At 35.1% G+C, this 20,617-nt stretch overlaps 1 protein-coding gene across 2 annotated transcripts in view; it reads left to right on the forward strand.

Moving 5' to 3' along the window:
• SLC12A2 (solute carrier family 12 member 2) overlaps positions 1–20,617 on the forward strand; it is a 107,979-nt gene that overhangs the window by 56,175 nt on the left and 31,187 nt on the right. For both annotated transcript variants that reach the window (XM_045487630.1, XM_045487638.1), the window contains exons 10-15: positions 1,093–1,244; positions 6,462–6,569; positions 7,629–7,752; positions 8,846–8,947; positions 10,592–10,747; positions 12,039–12,138. In XM_045487630.1, coding sequence (XP_045343586.1) covers positions 1,093–1,244; positions 6,462–6,569; positions 7,629–7,752; positions 8,846–8,947; positions 10,592–10,747; positions 12,039–12,138 — 742 coding nt within the window. The remainder of the gene's footprint in view (positions 1–1,092; positions 1,245–6,461; positions 6,570–7,628; positions 7,753–8,845; positions 8,948–10,591; positions 10,748–12,038; positions 12,139–20,617) is intronic.

Raw genomic sequence — 20,617 nt, forward strand, 5'->3', positions numbered from 1 at the left:
ACACTTAAAAGCATACATGCTTTATAAAGGGTAGACAGGCTTCTTTTCTCCCCTCACCCAAATGGTTTCACAAGTACCTTTAAGGAAACATGGTTTTGCAAACACTATTCTGAGAGTTAGATGAAGAAATTGAGGACAAAAAGGACTTGATGTAGGCTGTCTAATCATTAAAATGTTCTTCCTTTCAAACTTAAGTTTCTGTTTGTTGTTCACTTTAGGCTACACTGTTTATTATTTTTACCTCATATGTGATGAGACAGGAGTGCTAAAGTGCTTCAAAAGTAAAAATATATGAAGTCTAAGGAATGGTAATTGCCAATAGTTACACATCATACGTTGTTCCAAATAATGAAATGCTTTTTTATCAATAAAGTTTTTTAAATGTCGTATTATAGAAGTTTTCAATTTTGCACAAGAGTAGAGAGCTTTTTCTAACGAACTATCACCCAGTTTCAATGAACTTATCAAGAATTAACAATGTGTGGTTAATCTTGTTTCACCTATACCCGTTCATTCTGCCCCACAAGTTATTTTTAATCAATTCTCCAGTAATCGTGTATTTTCTTAATATCAGGGTAGACTTACTTGAGCCAGAGGTTTAAACAGAATTATAATTCATTGATATTCAAATTGCTTTCCTTCACAGAAGTTTGATATTACCTGAAATCTGATCTTTGGCATGTTTCAAATATAAAATACTTGGAGCAGGAAAACATTTCTCCCATTTGTAACTCTTTCAACACAACGTGTTTATATTTGCTTAAGGACATCTTACCAAATAGACCTAGAAATGGTTTTGCTTGTTATCATTTTCCACAACCATATGTACAGGGTTTTTAATCGTGTATTTGTAAAATACTAGTTTTTAATAATGTTTTGATTCATTAAAATATTGGGGATCATGATACTTTTTAAATTCTATTACAGGTAAATCTTTGTAAACTATAAATGCTATGAAAGTAAATGGTGAAAATGTCAGTACTTTTAACAAGTGTATATTCAGTACCATAATTTGCTTTATGGGTATATGTAATTTTGAAATGAATATAAATTTGAGCTATCTTACTTGTTATATTGTACCTTGCACTTCAGGTTCTTGTGTTGTTCGAGATGCCACTGGGAACGTTAATGACACTATTGTAACAGAGCTAACAAACTGTACTTCTGCAGCCTGCAAATTAAACTTCGACTTTTCATCTTGTGAAACCAGCCCTTGTTCCTATGGCCTAATGAACAATTTCCAGGTGAGCATCATATTTATATTTTACAGACATTTATGTAGAGGTTAGACTGCTATCAAATTTGGGCATTGAGATTCCAGCGCTAACTTAGAAGGGAGGGCTATTGTTATTTTCTACCCAGATATCTGTTGGAAAAGTCTATAGATAACTAATTGGGCAAATAGAAAAATTTTGAAAGGGTAAAATCTGAAGCTCTTCAAGAGCAAAAGGGCTCCCAAGGGTAACACTTCTATATTAGGGTACAATATATAGTACATATGTATGGTGTATAGTTTCAGAAAACAAGCATCTCACACATGGTCATATTTCTTGGGTCTATTTCTGGGTTCTCTATTGTGTTCTATTGATGTTTGCATCTATCCATCCACTAGTACCATACATTCTTGACTAGAGTAGTTACATAATAAGTCTTAAAGTCAAGTAGATTGATATCTACCACTTTATCCTTTTTCAAAATGGCTTTAGCTATCTTAGTTCTTTTTGCTATTCTATAAAAATTCTAGAGTAATCTTATGTTTATCTGAAAAAAGTCTTGGTGGGATTTTGTTACGAACTGCTTTAAACTTGTATATCAATTTAGGGAGAATGACATATTCACTCTATTGAGTGTTAGAATCCATCAACACAGTCTATTACTCCATTTATTTAGGTCTTTGGTTTCCTTCATCAGCATTGTGTAGTTTTCAGAATACAAGTCCTATACGTGTTTTGTTAGATTTGCGCAAGTATTTCATGTTAGTTTGAGTTTTTTAAATTCATATTTGTTCAAATGAGTTTGTTTTTCTAATTAGAGGTGTCTACATAATTGCTTTATATATAAAATCCCTTTTAAAAAAACACTGATGAGTATCAGTAGTGTTATTTAGTTAGATAAGGCCCATATAGTCGTGTGCTAAACTACCATTGAACAACAGAATTAAATTTTTCTTGTTGTTTTTTACTTACTTATTTTTGAGACAGAGAGATCAGGGGAAGGGCAGAGAGAATCCCAAGAAGGCTCTGCATTGTGAGTGAGGAGCCTGACATGGGGCTTGACCTCATGAACTGTTAGATCGTGACCTGAGACAAAATCAAGAGTCAGATGCTTAACTGACTGAGCCACCCAGGCACCCCCAGAATTAAGTTCTTAATGGATGTTTGAAAGTTTGTGACCTTTTGAAACATATGAACTGTGTAAAAGATAACACTACTTGTCCAGAACTTGGAGGATATAATTTCTTCTTCCTTTTATTATTATCTCTACAAGGTTCTAAAGGTAAAATGAAATTTTTGTAAAATATATGGGTTTTTACAAACAGAAGATTATACTGAATCAAAGGAAAAACTAAAAATTTTGTTTCCTGGTGTTTTTACAGTTTAGTGTAATTATAATAAACAATAATTGATGATTTATTGTATTTTAGGACAGTATAAATTTCATGTAGAATAATGAAATTTTGTAATAAAATATTGTAACATTTTAATGGTGTTATTTTTATTTTTTGTGGTTTATTTTTTGTCTACATTTTCAGTGTTTAGAAATATTGAACCCAATTATATAATAGAAGTTTGTTTTTTTCTAGTCACAAGACTAGGCATAGTCGTAGGCATGAAAGAAAGTATTCATATCCAGCTAATGATCCAGGCCAATTCTGACATTGATATTGTGTATGAAAGGCACAAATGTTGATCTCTGCCCAGTGACTGAAAATGCCAATCAGATTTCTGTGTTGTTGCCTTAAAATACAAAAGTGTGTTGTCTTTATCAAGTCTAGTATGGACTCAGTAAGCAAAGAGCAGCTTGGTTTATGTAAAGCTGCTTTGCTTATACAACTAAATAAATCTTCAAAAATTTTAAAAATGCTTTGTAAAGTGAAACAAAAAAATCCTGTAAAAGCATAAACTCATCATTTAGAGAATGAAGAATGGTACACAGAACATAAGTAACAAGCATGTAAGTTGGAGTTTGATGATGCAATCCACCCAAAACCACACTTGATAATGCCATTGTGCATGTCTTTGTCTTTTCATACTTCAGGAAGAAAAATGACTTGGATCATTTTGTCTTAAATTTTTATTTTTTACATATATAGTCGTAGGTTTCTTAATGTATTTCTACATTTTAATGTCTTCTGAAACCACTGACTCACCATTGCTTAGTAAATAAAGTGTGAGCCTTTTTACTGTCAGTCAAAACCCTTCATAACCAGTCTTATGTCCCACTACCTTCTATCCACACTGAACCCATGTGGTTGCATATTTTTGCATATATACATGCACACATGCTTCTCCTAGTCTTTCCTTTTTTTTTTTTTTTTTTTTTTGGCACTTCATTCTGCTTGGAATGCACCTACTTTTTTTCTTTTTATATATGCAAATATGCCTTTAATCAAGGAAACCCATTCCATGAAGATTTTCTTGAACCTCAAATCATCAACACATACACATATATTTCCCCCATAGAAAAATCTTGACTTTTGTTTTTTTTCTCTTACTAGAGATAAGACCTTTATTTTTGTCATCTTTGTTTCCATCATGTATTGTGGACAACACTGATGTTACCATTATTTACATTCATTATCATTATCCTTGCTATTCATATTTTATCATAAAATGGTGGGAAATGCAGAGGTTATTGGGTAAATATGTAACTAGAAAATAGGAAACTCAGCAAATTTTAGAAGGATAGCGTTTCTAGATGCTAAGTGTGGAGCATTATTTACCTCCCTTCAGAGGTGATAGAAGAAGAGGAAACGTGATTTTTCCCTCAAAGTTGACAGATGAAAGATTATAGTTATATGTAATGCTTGTGGTGTCTGTTTTGCCTTAATCCAGCAAAGTATCATTTTCTCTGTACTTTGCTTTTTTTCTTCCTTTATCTCCTGTCTTTGCACTTACCTTTGGGGCTATGATGGACAGGCACACAATTTTGGATTTGAAAAGTATATATAGCAGAAATCAAGTCTGTTCATTTTTATCCTGGTCCATCTTATCTGTCCTTTATAATCTCCTTCCCCAAAGACAGGAGTTGCACTGCTAATCTAGTATTAACGACCGTGAAACATAGTGATTGTGAAAAACATATGGCATATATCTAACTACCAAAATTTGACTAAAGGGCCGAATAGAAAATCATTTGTTTAAGATTTTTTTCTCTCTGAAATGCTTACAGAGGTCAATGCTAATATTTTTTTAACCACTTTAATGTATTCTTCATTTTTAATACTAAGTCTTTTGAAAGATACAGGGAGAGCTACTTAGGTGAAACAAGGTGGAATTATCAACACCTGAAACCAGATGTATGCATTATGGCCCGGGATCATGCCTATAGCTAACTTTACATCTGGTTTAAAGTATAAAATTACAGTCAAGGGCAAAATAGTCACAAATACCTTAAAACCATATTTCCTTGTCTCCTTCTTCTTAGTTGGCACGGTCTTGGTCACTATAAATGAAAAGTAAATCTCTACTAGGGAAGTAATGAATCTAGGTAATGATCATCATTCACTACTGGTGGAACTTATAATGGATGGGTCAAGTTGACAGTACCTGAGTCCTCCAGACAATTTTCCACCTCGGTCTTGTCTTTTCACAGTTTTCAAAGATGTGGGAGGAGCAGTGCAATGAATACCTCTATACCTACCCCTTCACTTAAATTTACTAGGTGTTTATGTTTTGCCCCAGGCCTTTACCTTTGTATATATGTATAGTCTCTTTCTTCTCAAATATATGAAAACAAATTATACACACCATAAAATGCCCATCAGTTTGAGCTCTTTGAAATATTCTATATGGGCACAGTATAGTTAGCCCACTTCAGGAATTCGTTGTTGTTGAAATACTGTTACTTAAATATATCATCCATCTTCATTTTCCCCACTTGCTCCAGTAATGTCCCTTATAGCTATTTTTCTTAGATCCAAAATCCAATCTAGGTTACGTATGGCATTGAGTTATCATGTTCTTTTAAAATCCTTTAATCTAGGAGTTTCCAGCCTGCCTGTTTTAATCTTCCAGGGTGTTGCTATTTTAAAGAGTCCAGGCATGTTACTTTGGTTTTTGCCCCTCAGTTTGGATTTATCTGGTTGTCTTCTCATGATCTAAGTGATCAATCCATTTTTTTTTTTAAACTTCATTAGGGAAATTTTTGAACATGTACAAAGATAGAGAAAGCAGTGTAATGTACTTTATGAGATTTTATTAATCACCAGTGCTTGGCTGACTTTGTTTTATTTATAACTTCCTACTTCCCACATTATTTAAAGACACATCATAGACTTATGTCCTTTCAGGTAGAAATATCTCCACATTAGGTTCCGAAAGTTGAGGTCTCTTTTTAAAAAAGAGAAAACATAACTACAATACCAATCTCATAGAAAGGGAGGGAGCAAGGAAAGAAAAGACAGAAAAAGCAACCTTCTTGAGAAAGAAAAGAAAAGAAAGAAAAAACAACCTTCTTGATGGAAGTGCACCATCTTGAAATACTCTTGCCACAGAACTTGTACTTCATCCTGATGCACTGTCTAGATCTGTGAGTTCACTAGAAATACAGAGGTGAGAGCAGTGGGTTACATACCACAAGTTGGAGATGCAGTCAGTGAAATCCAGAAGTGTGAGGCTTCTCTGAGACAATGACCTAATAGTAAAATGTAAAGGAAAGCAGTGAACCTGCTGATTGAAAAAGACTTTAAGAGACGTATCAACCAAATTTAATGTGTGGTCTTTTTGTGGATTTTGGTTTAAACTATTTAAAAAGGCAAGAAAAGATGGACAACTTGGAGAACTTGAATGGTGATAGGCTGTTTGGTGATGTTAAGGAACTACTTTTTAAATTCTGACAGTGGCTTTGTAGTTAGAGTTTTTAAAAGTTCTTACCCATTAGAGGTACATGGTGAAATATTTATATATTTGTTTATTAAGTGATGTCTGGGGTTTGATTCACAATGATGTGAGATTGGTCCTGAGCTGATCATTGTTGAAAGCAGGTGATAAATACTTGGTGGTTCATTATGCTCTTCTGTCTGCTGTGTGTCTGAAATTTTACCAAATAAAAAGATTCAAGGTGAACACTACTGGTAAATATGTTTTAGAAATTTGTAATGCACATAACCATTATTACTGCTTGTTATTATCATATCCCCCCGCCCTGACTGTTAGTCTCCTTCATTAGCATAATAATGATATATAGTATTTTGTTCTTTCTTGACTTGTTTGTAACACTTAATTTTCCCCTTTTTTAAGGTAATGAGCATGGTGTCAGGATTCGCACCATTAATTTCTGCAGGTATCTTCTCAGCCACTCTTTCTTCTGCATTAGCATCCCTTGTGAGTGCTCCCAAAATATTTCAGGTAGGTATTTTCATAGTACAAGCTTTATTGAAAGGGAAGTTATGGTAATATATTTCACTTTGGGATTCTTAACTTTTTCAAATCATTTGTTTGCCTTTATATGTGTATGATATATACACACACATCTCAAGACAGGTATCTTTAATTTTGTGAATGTTTCTCGTTATATAAACATTAGTGCCTTTACCTACTGTGAAGGTATAGTCAAGTTGTCTTTCTGTAAATGGTGATGGAGTTTTGTTTTTTCAACTTACTCTCATTGCACAAATTTTTTATAATGTCTTACTAAGAATAAGGAATGCAGTCCAAGTATAAGTTGAAAGAATTAAAGGACCTTGTGCCCTCTTGCATGATGACAGCCTTTATGTTTTGATTTATGAACATTTGAATGCCTACTATATGCCACACATTGTGTTAGCTACTCAGGATGACGAATGAGGCACATCTTATCTCCCTTTAATGAGCATTAAGCAAACAGCTGACACTGAATAGGATGTTCAGTGCACTGCAGCCTTGTTCCTGATATTATAGTTGTAGCCAGTGAGTAGGGTCAATGTAGAATATATCTCTTAAAATAGTTTTTAGTAGAGTTTTAAGAAAAGTGGTTAAGTTTTATAATAAGGATTTTTATTTGCTTTAAGTCTAGGATTTAGACTTTTTTTTTTTTGTGATGTAGGTCACACCTATGTCATACTCCTCAAATTTTCAGATTTATTTGTATGCCTGCTTCTCTGCCATTTATCTTCATAAAAGAGTTTCAGCGTGGGGAGAGGGGTAAGGTAGATAAAAACTTCAGGGGTATTCTCTACCAACTACCTTTCGATACTTGAAATGTTTGGTCTCCTTTATCGTTTGTTAGGTAAAGCAGTGTGACACAGTGGGAAGAAAGAGGATCAAGAAGTAGAAATCTTGTGTTCTAATCCTGTGTCTGAAATTTTACAGTATTATACGTTTATACAGTATTATACAGTATTATACACTTACACATATTATAACTGTAAGGAAGTCTGTTTGTCTAATTTCATTATATTTCCTCTAATATTTGCCTTTCTTCACTAGGCTCTGTGTAAGGACAACATCTACCCAGCTTTCCAGATGTTTGCTAAAGGTTATGGGAAAAATAATGAACCTCTTCGTGGCTACATCTTAACATTCTTAATTGCCCTTGGATTCATCTTAATTGGTTAGTCATACAAATGATGTGCTAATACAGATTTTGTAACATTTATAGTGTGAACTCTAAACATTGAATTATTAAATTATGAAGAAAACTTTAATTTGCCTAGTAAACTAAGTTAGTTTTTTTGTGATTAAATGAAAGTGTACGTAGAAAATACTACAAATTATAGTGCTCAGTACATACCTGCGAAAATTATTACCATCACTAAGTCTCCATCAGAGGGAACTCCTAGGTTCTTGTCCCTGAAACAAATAAAATGACAGCGTACGAGAAAGGGTTTTAGTGCCCTCCTGAAGGTAGAGCCTCCCCTGAGCTACTTTTGGGCACTTTTACCTCTGATCACAAGTGAGTTAAATGAGTCTTCCACTGCTGAAGATGATAGTGGACTTTTATTAAAAGTCTGAATTAGACCAGCAAGTATGGAAACTAACTCTCATGTAATGCTGCTTGGTATCTCTTCGGTATGGCTACTTTGGAGAATAAATCACTAATGGTTTGTAAAGGTTCTCACAGTCCAGCAGTTCTTTTTAGTAGTCTATATATATCCTAAAGAAACTTGCATGTATATCCAAAGAACCATATCCAAAGATGTTTTTAGTGTCATTATTTATAATAGAAAAGGAAAGCAACTTGAATACCTACTAACAGAAGAATGAAACTGCAGACTATTATCGAAGAGTAAAAATAATGAATACGCTTTATCTCCACATATCAGTATGAATGAGTCTCAAATATAATAAATGTAACCAAATTGCAAAATGATAAATATGGTATTTGTCTGACTTTGAAAATACCCAAAACAGTACTGCATAAAACTTGTGGACTATATATGTGTTTAGTAAAACTATATAATGTCACTGGACAAATAGGGCAACTTTGGAAGAATGAGGTGGAAAGGGTTCAACTGTGGACCCAAGGGTCGATGTCTGAAAGTATATGAAGTACATGTGGCAAAATATATGTACTCATTAAATCTGAAGTGTGGATATAGGGGTATATCTATCTATCATCTAAAGGCTTAAAATAATTTCATGTTTTAAAAAGTTAAAAAATGTGTATAGTGTGTCCTTAAATACACCTCATGTGTCTTTTGCAGCTGAACTGAATGTTATCGCTCCAATTATCTCTAACTTCTTCCTTGCATCGTATGCTTTGATCAATTTCTCGGTGTTCCATGCCTCACTTGCAAAATCTCCAGGTGATCTTACATTTTCTTAAAGTTCTGTGAATGCATTAATGTCTTTGATTTTAGAAAAAATAATAAAACTTCAACACATTTTAAAAGATGGTGTTGTGAGTGATTAACCCATTAATGCTCAGTCCACCTTTACTCTAGAGTCAAATTAAGTGAGTCTTCAAAGATCTCTTTGTCATGAAGTTTACTGGTAGTTTACTGTTTCTTAGAACCATTTAAGATAGCAATTGATCTCCAATTCTGACTAATACTATGAAAGAATTATTTTCTCCCTGTTTTTATTATTTATTTAACTGCTTTCCATTTAAGTTCTAAGAACATGGTTATGATAAAGCTAACATGCCCAGAAAAATATTTTTAACACAGTAAGTTCTGTGGAGTTCTGTTTTATTTATTTTTTTTTTTAATTTTTTTTTTCAACGTTTATTTATTTTTGGGACAGAGAGAGATAGAGCATGAATGGGGGAGGGTCAGAGAGAGGGAGACACAGAATCGGAAGCAGGCTCCAGGCTCTGAGCTGCCAGCACAGAGCCCGACGCGGGGCTCGAACTCACGGACCGCGAGATAGTGACCTGGCTGAAGTCAGACGCCCAACCGATTGTGCCACCCAGGCGCCCCTGGAGTTCTGTTTTAAATGGTCTCTGGGAACTGAAAAACTGCCCCATATGCTTTCATCGAGGACTTTTTATTATAAACCATAACAACAGCTGGACATCAGGGAAAGAATGAAGGAACAAAGGCAATTTTCCTTCTAAGGGTCTCAAATTCTCTCAGAATAGGGAAGATAAAGTATGGAAGTTGGGACACACATATCTTAGCTTCAGTCTTTCCTTTAAGAATATAAATTTTAGAGATGGGTATGTGTGGTTGTAAAAGGATAACACAAGGGATGCTTATATTGGACTGTTCTTTGTCTTTATTAATATCAGTATCTTAGTTGTGTTATTGTGTGATTTTGCAAGGTGTTACCATTGCGGGAAACTTAGGTAAAAAGTCCCCAGAATTTCTCTGGATTCTTTCTCACAACTTTGTGGGAATCTGCAATAATTTCACAATTAAAAGTTTAATTTAAGAAAAGAATATGAAATTTATTGAAATGATTTTTAAATAATATTTTTGGCTATGGAATGAAAATTTGAAAACATGGTCTTGAGCATTTTTTTTATAGTGAACTTAATTTATAAATACTTCATCAAATGGGAAGATAAGTTTCTACACCCAACTGTTAATTTTTTCTAGCAAGTAGATGAATTAAGTTTTCTAGAAAATTTTGTTTGAACTCTTTTGTATGTGCATTAGAATATGCCTATGTTTCATGGTAAAATCCAAAACATAAAGCCACACTTGTAAAGACTCAACTTGAAACTTCCTCTCAATCTTTTGTAGTTTTTTTGTATTCACTAAGATAGGTTGATGCATAGAATAAAGTAGAATTAAATACATGTGCTTTCTTCATGGCCTTCAAAAATTGTGAAAGTTCATTGTGCTCAGTAATGCTCCATGAATCTACTTTTATATGTTAGCCTTATACTGAATATTTAAAGCAACCACAAAGAAAGTTATTTTGTGCACACATATGTTCCATTGTCTAAAGCAGATAAGGTATTTCACTGACTTTTATGTATCTGTTTTGTTTGTAATTGTTAGGATGGCGTCCTGCATTCAAATACTACAACATGTGGATATCACTTATTGGAGCTATTCTTTGCTGCATAGTGATGTTTGTCATTAACTGGTGGGCTGCATTGTTAACATATGTCATAGTCCTTGGGCTGTATATTTATGTGACCTACAAAAAACCAGGTTAGTACTCTTTTATTATTGTTTCAAGCCACAAGACACTTCGAAGTTCTTTGTTACTTTTCCTGTCTAAGCTTCATCTTCTGTGTACTTGAAAGGTGCTTTGTGTAAAACCTAAAATACTTCTCATTTCCAGATATATGTAGTCTTAGTGAAATAATTACCACAAGACTTTTTATTCTATGTAATTTCATACTTGCCCGTAAATTTAACTAATCCTACTTACAGAAAAATGACACATTTGTATTACTAACATTTGGGTGACCCTCAATGTATTTTAAAATTTTCCTTGGAAGGATTAGACTTCGTAGAATAGCTCTTGTAATAGCTGTTAGCCTAATAAGCATACGTGTTAGTACTGTGGTCTTAGCACCTGTTGGAGTAAATTGCACAGAATGGACAGTATATTAGAAAGATGTGGTATCTTTCCGTTAGTTCACCATATAGCAGGGAACATTTGACAAACATGTTCTAACTGGGAAATAGTTAAAGATTTCCCAGAACGTGTCGTGTTGGTAACTCTTGGGTGTATCTCTACATAAGATGATGATCCTTAGGTGTATTGGGATTGGTCCAGTGTAGTGTGGTAACTGTAACACTGAGGGAGGAGCCAGTGAGAAAAGTTTGACAAGTTTTGGCCCCATTCGACTAAGTTAGGAAGAAATGCAAGAGTAGCCGCAGTGTCATCATCTGAAACTGTGAGGAAGCATTTTGCAATCCAGATATGATGCAGGGAGGTTTTGGATTAGAGTGCTGGCTTTAGAAATGAAATGGACAAAGAAGGTAATGTTTTAGCCATCTTAGAAACAATTATTTCTCTAAAATAACAAATTTCTAAAGTCCTATTTGGTGTCCAGGCTGTTTACTCAATGCAGAGTGTGAAATTTTCCTGTTCCAATAACAAACTATTAAGTACCATGAATGGTAATTTCACAGTTTTGAAATCTTCCCATCAGAGATCGGCCTCTTTCCCTTTAGGCCTCTGGCTATATAAACAATAATTTTAAAATTATTTGTGGAACTTTGTTGAGTTGCATGCACAGCGTGTCTCTAGCCCCATCACCTTAGTCTTTTCTGAACTGTACTTGTTCTTTAAATGCAGTTCCAGTTCAGATTCGTATTATCACGGTGTCATGCCATGCACTTGAACTCTTGAGCATTGTCAGTACATTGGTTTATTTTAGCATTTGATTTTTTAAACATGAGAGCATCGTTTACTTCTCTGTGCCTCAAACTGGTTCTTGATCGTTGGTTAATACTGGTGTGTTGCTGTGTGTACCCTGTCTTCCCACAGACGTGAACTGGGGATCCTCTACACAAGCTCTGACTTACCTAAATGCTCTGCAGCATTCGATTCGTCTTTCAGGGGTGGAAGACCACGTGAAAAACTTCAGGTAAGCGGTAAGGTGACATAGAAGCATCTGTGTTAGGTGCCACTCACTTCTTGACTTACTGTTCGGTAACATTTTCATCTGCTGATATTTCTTGCGAAGTTTCCTAAAAGCACAGAATATTCGTTTTTGTTTTGGCTGGACTTTGGATGGGCCATGTGTTCAAAAACAAGGGTAGTAAGATTTTTTGGTTATCAGAAATTGACAAAGAGGTGAATTATCTGATTTACAAAAATGTTATAAAACTAAAAGTGTCAGAAGTCTCTCATTTGAAGGCTTTTAAATGGTAGCTGTCATAAAGTGAATAGTTTCTTCCCCTTGTGGCCAGCGAAGTTCAGTAACCACTGTATAACTACAAAGTATGAGCTTCTTAGGGATTTTTGACATACCCTGTTTTGTAATTATACTAAAGCACTAACTATTTTCGTGTTAGTTGTTTTTTTCTCTCATCATTGATTTACTGGAATCCAGTTTTGATGGTAAAGAATCAATGTCTTAAAGAACATTTATACTGTTTTACTCAATAAGTGACTTTGTCTTTTATAGTAGTGTATTAATCATCAATTTAAAAACTATTCCTTAAAAAATAAAAATAAAAACTATTCCTTAATTCAACCTGCTTCTAACAATTGATGGAATTCAGTTATTAAAGTGCTACTGATACATATCCCTCTAAATCAAGAAATATCATTATTTCCCTATGTGGATTCTTATAAATTATAGATTTTGCATTTTGTGGAAAATAGGCTTGCCATTTTTTTTAAAATTGATCTAAATAGTCTTTCTCATACTGTTCAGTTAAGCCTGGCTGTAAGCAGTTGACTTTCTGTATTCATGAGTCATCACATCTCACTGGCTTCTGAATAATGAAGAGATGTGTTCCATGCCTGTCAATAAACCAAAAGGGGAAATACTGTTGAAAGAAATCCTAAGGAGTGAATGAGTGACAGAAAAGAATTGCTCTACCAGTTTTCTCCCAGTAGGAAAAGTTTTTATGTATTTTTCTGTTACTTTTTGGATCCTGCCCCCATCTCTTTTTTTCTAGAATGAAAAGTTTCCAGAGACCACAGATGTTCAGCTCTGGAGTAGAGAGAAATTGGGAAAAGAAAAAGCAATGAGAGCCCTGGGCGGAAAACTTTAATTTTAGTGCATTTTGAATAGTTGATGCCAAGTATGGCTGAAAATAGAAATCCTCCCTTTGTGTAAAAAATTGTATTACAGAACTGAGAGTATGACCAAGACTCAGAGTTAATTTGCCATCAATGAATACCTTTTGCTTTGCTTTGTTATACTAATGGGAACATTGAAAAGATGTATTTTATTCCAGTATGGCTTCTTAAATCTTTATCAGAATACACATGAACATAGCTGAGAGAAACAGAAGAAAATCATGAAAATCCATAGTTGCCTGACTTTTCATGTCCCTGTTTGTGTCATACCACAGGCAACTTCTTTCAACTCGTAGCTGATTGATTTAGTAATTACTTGATATTCCCCAACATTAGAGTTGTCTTGCTGTACTTTTTGATTTTTAATTTAACTTCAATTAAATTTAATTGACGTCCTTTACCCACATGTGCCCACCACACACATGCACTCTTCCCTTTGTCCCATCCTCACAATATATTTTTATGTCATTATTTTGATTAGGTTTTTATATTTTTATGACTTTTTAAAATGATTCATAGCTGAGCCACGTGGTAATTATGACTCCTTTTTCTTTCTTTGTACAGCTTTCTTGTTTTCTCTGGAACCAATTTTTTTCCTTTTCTTTTCTTATTTAATTTTATACATATCACTGTCTCAGCCTTCACCAAACTTAGCTAAAGATGTGGTTTTCTCCACCTTGTAGTTTCTGTTTCTTGAAATGTCTTTCTCTCTGTTTCCTGTCTTTTAGCTTGGGTTCTTAGATTTAGCCTTGTGTGAAGTAACCGTGGTCCTTGGCCAGGGAAATTCTGCATTGGTGCTTGGAGCTTGTCATTGAAGCCCTTAATGGAGATGAATGTGGCTTTGCTGGTTCTTTGAGAAATTTAAGTCATCTTGAAGATTGTTTTTTTCACAATTAGATTTCACAGGAAGGAATCTTTTAATTTTTTGCTTGTTGATGAAAGTCGTGGCTACTGAGTTCTGAGAGTCAAGTGGGAGAGGAGATTGAAGGTCTCAGGATTCAGTATGTAAATGTTTTCTCCATTCCTCCCCTGATTAAAGTAGCTGCTTCTGCTCTCAGTTGTTGCTAGTGTGTCACAGACCAAGAATGTTTTCATTAAAGTATAGTTGACATATAATATTAAATTAGTTTTAGGGATGCCTGGCTGCCTCAGTTGTTAGAGCATGCAGCTCTCGATCTCGGGGTCATTCATCAGTTCAAGCCCTGTGTTGGGTGTAGAGCTTACTTAAAATAAATAAAATTTAAAACTTACTTAAATTCTAAAGTTATAGGTAGACTACATAGTGATTTAACAATTATACACATTATGAAATGCTTGTCACGATAAGTATATTACAGTATTTTTGACTATTCCCAGTGATACACTTTTCATCCCCAAGACTTGAAACTGGAAGTTTTATACCTCTTAATCTCCTTAACCCATTTTGCTCATCCCCCCAGTCCCCTCCACTTTGGTGGCCATCAGTTTGTTTATATTTATGATTCTGTTTTTCTTTTTGTTGTTGTTGTATTGATTTCTTCTCTATATTCTGAGTCCTTTCATCTCTTTCTTGTTTGTTTTCTCTTTTGGTTTTTAGACTCCACATGTAAGTGAAATCATGTGGTATTTGTCTTTCCCTGTCTGGCTTATCTCCCTTAGTATAATATCTTCTAGGTTCATTCATGTTGTCACAATGGCAAGATTTCATTATTTTTTACGGCCAAGTAATATTCTGTTGTATATATACCATGTATTCTTTATTTATTCATCTGTCACTGGACACTTAGGTTGCTTCCATATCTTGACTCATGTAAAACACCAGTGCATGAGGGGTGCCTTTTCTCCACATCCTCACCAACACTTACTTCTTGTCTTTTTGGTAAGAGCCATTCTGAGTGTTATGAATTGATACCTCATTGTGGTTTTGAGCCCCTTTTTAGCAAATAAGCCTTAGCCTGGCAGGATTGGGGAAGGACACAGAAATGTATTCATGATGGTAATGAAGATGATTTGGTTCTTTCTAGTTGTTTCTTATGCAAAGTTGCAACCAGTGCTTCTTACTTCAGTTTCTTTAATACATGGTTTGTGCCACTTCCAGAGGCACCCACTGCCTCTAACTTGTAGGCAGTGGTGATTTTTAGGTGTCAAATCAGGTAGCTTCACAGCTTTCTCTTAGGCTTTAGGATTTAGCCTCTTCCTAATATGGGGCCTATCTTTTGTTGTTTTTTCCCTCTCCTTTCTAGCTTTCAGTATCTCCATACTACTGTGTTTTCTCCTGTTCCTTTTTTTTTTTTTCCTTAAAAATCCCTTTATACAATGGACGGTTTTGAGGAAGGAATTAAAACAAAGGTAGATGTTTGCCCTCTGTCATTGTTACTCGGTCTCATCCCTAATATATTTTGTATTCTGCTTTTTTGATGCTTTTATGATACAACTGTACTGAAGTAAGCCTTTGTGGTATATTTACCATGTAGTGAAGATAGGGGCTACCAGTTCTTGAACTGCAACTCTAGATTGTGTTAGAGTGTAGGTTAAACTACAGTTAAGGAAAGTTGGTAAATAGAGTGGTTACATAAGACAAGCATCCATATTACGTGGTAGTCCAGAGGCAGATGGATGGTTCATGGTGGGCAGATTTGCTGCACTTGGTCACTCAGGTCCCACATTCTTTGTATCTTGTCAGTCTGCTGTTTCCTAGGAGGTGTTTTTGTCCATGTGGTCAGAATCATCAGCACATCCATGGTGTGGCTTACAGGAAAGGGAAACAAAGTATGGAGGGCAGCCAGCTTCCTTATATGGGCTGTAAGCCACTCACAGGGTCAGTGGTAAGCTACCAGGAAGGATAGGAATTGTGTAATTTCTACCTGAGGAGCTTTTTAACCTGCTAAAGCTCAGATAGACTGAACTATTAGCAATCTGGGCCGTACAGGCTGATTTCTTGTTTGATCACTCCAGCGCCCTTCTCCCAGACAGAATTGGTTTTTTCAGATAGCTTGCTAAAATTCTGAATACGTTAGTTATTTTGGTTTGCTTTGGTTTTTGTAGTCTTTATTCAAGTTCTCATGCTTACTTTATGAAGTTAGGAACTACCCTACCAATTTAGTGATTATGTCAGAAATTTTAGTCTATTTCCTTTTTCTTAACGTTTGTTTTAATCATATAAATTCTTGTTTTAAAGAATCTTTGCTAATGTTTGAACTTATAAAATGGATACTTAAATATTTTTACATTAAACAACATTGATTTCCATTTCTTTTCAGTTAAAATAAAGAATTAAGAATATATGAAAGTCATGCCACTGTTTTGTGTTCACAAGGGCAGTTGAATTTAAGTTTGATTTCCACCATAATTTAGAATCAAAACTTTTACTTCAAATAGAAACCTTCAAATCAACCATAGATGATTTTACTGATAGAACAGCCGTCATTAAAAGTAAGCTAGATTAGATAGGGCTGATATTACGAAGTAGAAATCATTATGATAGGATCAAGCTAAGAAGGAAGATGACCTGTTTTGTACATGAAAGGAAGGCCAAGCTCTTAGGAAGTTTTGGAACTCTGTGAAAGAACTGGGATGTTTATTACCTTTACATATATATATATATATATATATATATATATATATATATTTTTTTTTTTTTTTTTTTTTAAGGAGTGATTCATTTTCTTTTTTAGATGATTTTTTTTAATGTGAAATTTATTGTCAAGTTGGTTTCCATACAACACCCAGTGCTCATCCCAAAAGGTGCCCTCCTCAATACCCATTACCCACCCTCCCCTCCTTCCCACCCCCCATCAACCCTCAGTTTGTTCTCAGTTTTTAAGAGTCTCTTATGCTTTGGCTCTCTCCCTAACCTCTTTTTTTTTTCTTCCCCTCCCCCATGGTCTTCTGTTAAGTTTCTCAGGATCCACACAGGAGTGAAAGCATATGGAATCTGTCCTTCTCTGTATGACTTATTTCACTGAGCGTAACACTCTCCAGTTCCATCCACGTTGCTACAAAGGACCATATTTCATTCTTTGTCATTGCCACTTAGTATTCCATTGTGTATATAAACCACAATTTCTTTATCCATTCGTCAGTTGATAGACATTTAGGCTCTTTCCATAGTTTACCTATTGTTGAGAGTGCTGCTACAAACATTGGGGTACAAGTGCCCCTATGCATCATTACTCCTGTATCCCTTGGGTAAATTCCTAGCAGTGCTACTGCTGGGTCATAGGGTAGGTCTATTTTTAATTTTTTGAGGAACCTCCACACTGTTTTCCAGAGCGGCTGCACCAGTTTGTATTCCCACCACCAATGCAAGAGGGTTCCCGTTTCTCCACATCCTCGCCAGCATCTATAGTCTCCTGATTTGTTCATTTTGGCGACCCTGACTGGCGTGAGGTGATATCTGAGTGTGGTTTTGATTTGTATTTCCCTGATGAGGAGCAACGTTGAGCATCTTTTCATGTGCCTGTTGGCCATCTGGATGTCTTCTTCAGAGAAGTGTCTATTCATGTTTTCTGCCCATTTCTTCACTAGATTATTTGTCTTTCGGGTGTGGAATTTGGTGAGCTTTTTGTAGATTTTGGATACTAGCCCTTTGTCCGATATGTCATTTGCGAATATCTTTTCCCATTCCGTTGGTTGCCTTTTAGTTTTGTTGGTTGTTTCCTTTGCTGTGCAGAAGCTTTTTATCTTCATAAGGTCCCAGTAGTTCATTTTTGCTTTTAATTCCCTTGCCTTTGGGGATGTGTCAAGTAAGAAATTGCTGCGGCTAAGGTCAGAAAAGTCTTTTCCTGCTTTCTTCTCTAGGGTTTTGATGGTTTCCCGTCTCACATTCAGGCCCTTTATCCATTTTGAGTTTGTTTTTGTGAATGGTGTGAGAAAGTGGTCTAGTTTCATCCTTCTTCATGTTGCTGTCCAGTTCTCCCAGCACCATTTGTTAAAGAGACTCTCTTTTTTCCATTGGATATTCTTTCCTGCTTTGTCAAAGATTAGTTGGCCATACTTTTGTGGGTCTAGTTCTGGGGTTTCTATTCTATTCCATTGGTCTATGTGTCTGTTTTTAGGCCAATACCATGCTGTCTTGATGATTATTACAGCTTTATGGTAGAGACTAAAGTCTGCAATTGTGGTGCCTCCCTTGGTCGTCTTCTTCAAAATTACTTTGGCTATTCGGGGCCTTTTGTGGTTCCATACAAATTTTAGGATCGCTTCTTCTAGCTTTGAGAAGAATGCTGTATCCATTTTGACTGGGATTGCATTGAATGTGTAGATAGCTTTGGGTAGTATTGACATTTTAACAATATTCTTCCAATCCATGAGCACGGAATGTTTTTCCATTTCATTATATGTTCTTCAATTTCCTTCATAAGCTTTCTATAGTTTCCAGCATACAGATCATTGACATCTTTGGTTAGGTTTATTCCTAGCTATTTTATGCTTCTTGGTGCAATTGTGAATGAGATCAGTTTCTTTATTTGTCTTTCTGTTGCTTCATTATTAGTGTATAAGAATGCAACTGATTTCTGTACGTTGATTTTTTATCCTGCGACTTTGCTGAATTCATGTATCAGTTCTAGCAGACTTTTGGTGGAGTCTGTCAGATTTTCCATGTATAATATCATGTCATCTACAAAAAGTGAAAGCTTAACTTCATCTTTGCCAATTTTGATGCCTTTGATCTCCTTTTGTTGTCTGATTGCTGATGCTAGAACTTCCAACACTATGTTAAACAACAGCGGTGAGAGTGGACATCCCTGTCGTGTTCTTGATCTCAGGGAGAAAGCTCTCAGTTTTTCCCCATTGAGGATGATATTAGCTGTGGGCTTTTCATAAATGGCTTTTATGATGTTTAAGTATGTTCCTTCTATCCCGACTTTCTTGAGGGTTTTTATTAAGAAAGAATGCTGAATTTTGTCAAATGCTTTTTCTGCATCGATTGACAGGATCATATCGTTCTTATCTTTTCTTTTATTAATGTGATGTATCACATTGATTGATTTGTGAATGTTGAACCAGACCTGCAGCCCAGGAATGAATCCCATTTGATCATGGTGAATAATTCTTTTTATATGCTGTTGAATTCGATTTGCTAGTATCTTATTGAGAATTTTTGCATCCATATTCATCAGGGATATTGGCCTGTAGTTCTCTTTTGTTACTGGGTCTCTGTCTGGTTTAGGAATCAAAGTAATGCTGGCTTCATAGAATGAATCTGGAAGTTTTCCTTCCCTTTCTATTTTTTGGAATAGCTTGAGAAGGATAGGTAGTATCTCTGCTTTAAATGTCTGATAAACTTCCCCAGGGAAGCCATCTGGTCCTGGACTCCTATTTGTTGGGAGATATTTGATAACTGATCCAATTTCTCCACTGGTTATGGGTCTGTTCAAACTTTCTATTTCTTCCTGTGTGAGTTTTGGAAGTGTGTGGGTGTTTAGGAATTTGTCCATTTCTTCCAGGTTGTCCAGTTTGTTGGCATGTAATTTTTCATAGTATTCCCTGATAATTGCTTGTATTTCTGAGGGATTGATTGTAATAATTCCATTTTCATTCATAATTTTATCTATCTAGGTCCTCTCCCTTTTCTTTTTGAGAAGCCTGGCTAGAGGTTTATCAATTTTATTTATTTTTTCAAAAAACCAACTCTTGGTTTCATTGATCTGCTCTACAGTTTTTTTTTTTTTTTGATTCTATATTGTTTATTTCTGCTCTGATCTTTATTATTTCTTTTCTTCTGCCGCGTTTGGGGTGTCTTTGCTGTTCTGCTTCTATTTCCTTTAGGTGTGTTGTTAGATTTTGTATTTGGGATTTTTCTTGTTTCTGGACATAGGCCTGGATTGCAATGTATTTTCCTTTCAGGACTGCCTTTGCTGCATCCCAAAGCATTTGGATTGTTGTATTTTCATTTTCCTTTGTTTCCATATATTTTTTAATTTCTTCTCTAATTGCCTGGTTAACCCACTCATTCGTTAGTAGGGTGTTCTTTAACCTCCATGCTTTTGGAGGTTTTCCAGACTTTTTCCTGTGATTGATTTCAAGCTTCATAGCATTGTGGTCTGAAAGTATGCATGGTATGATCTCAACTCCTGTATACTTATGAAGGGCTGTTTTGTGACCCAGTATGTGATCTCTCTTAGAGATTGTTCCATGTGCACTCTAGAAGAAAGTATATTCTGTTGCTTTGAGATGCAGAGTTCTAAATATATCTGTCAAGTCCATCTGATCCAATGTATCAATCAGAGCCCTTGTTTCTTTATTGATCTTGTGTCTAGATGTTGTATCCATTGCTGTAAGTGGGGCATTAAAGTCCCCTGCAGTGACCATATTCTTATCAATAAGGTTGC

Source organism: Leopardus geoffroyi, chromosome A1, assembly GCF_018350155.1.
Source record: "Leopardus geoffroyi isolate Oge1 chromosome A1, O.geoffroyi_Oge1_pat1.0, whole genome shotgun sequence".
Lineage (NCBI taxonomy): Eukaryota > Metazoa > Chordata > Mammalia > Carnivora > Felidae > Leopardus > Leopardus geoffroyi.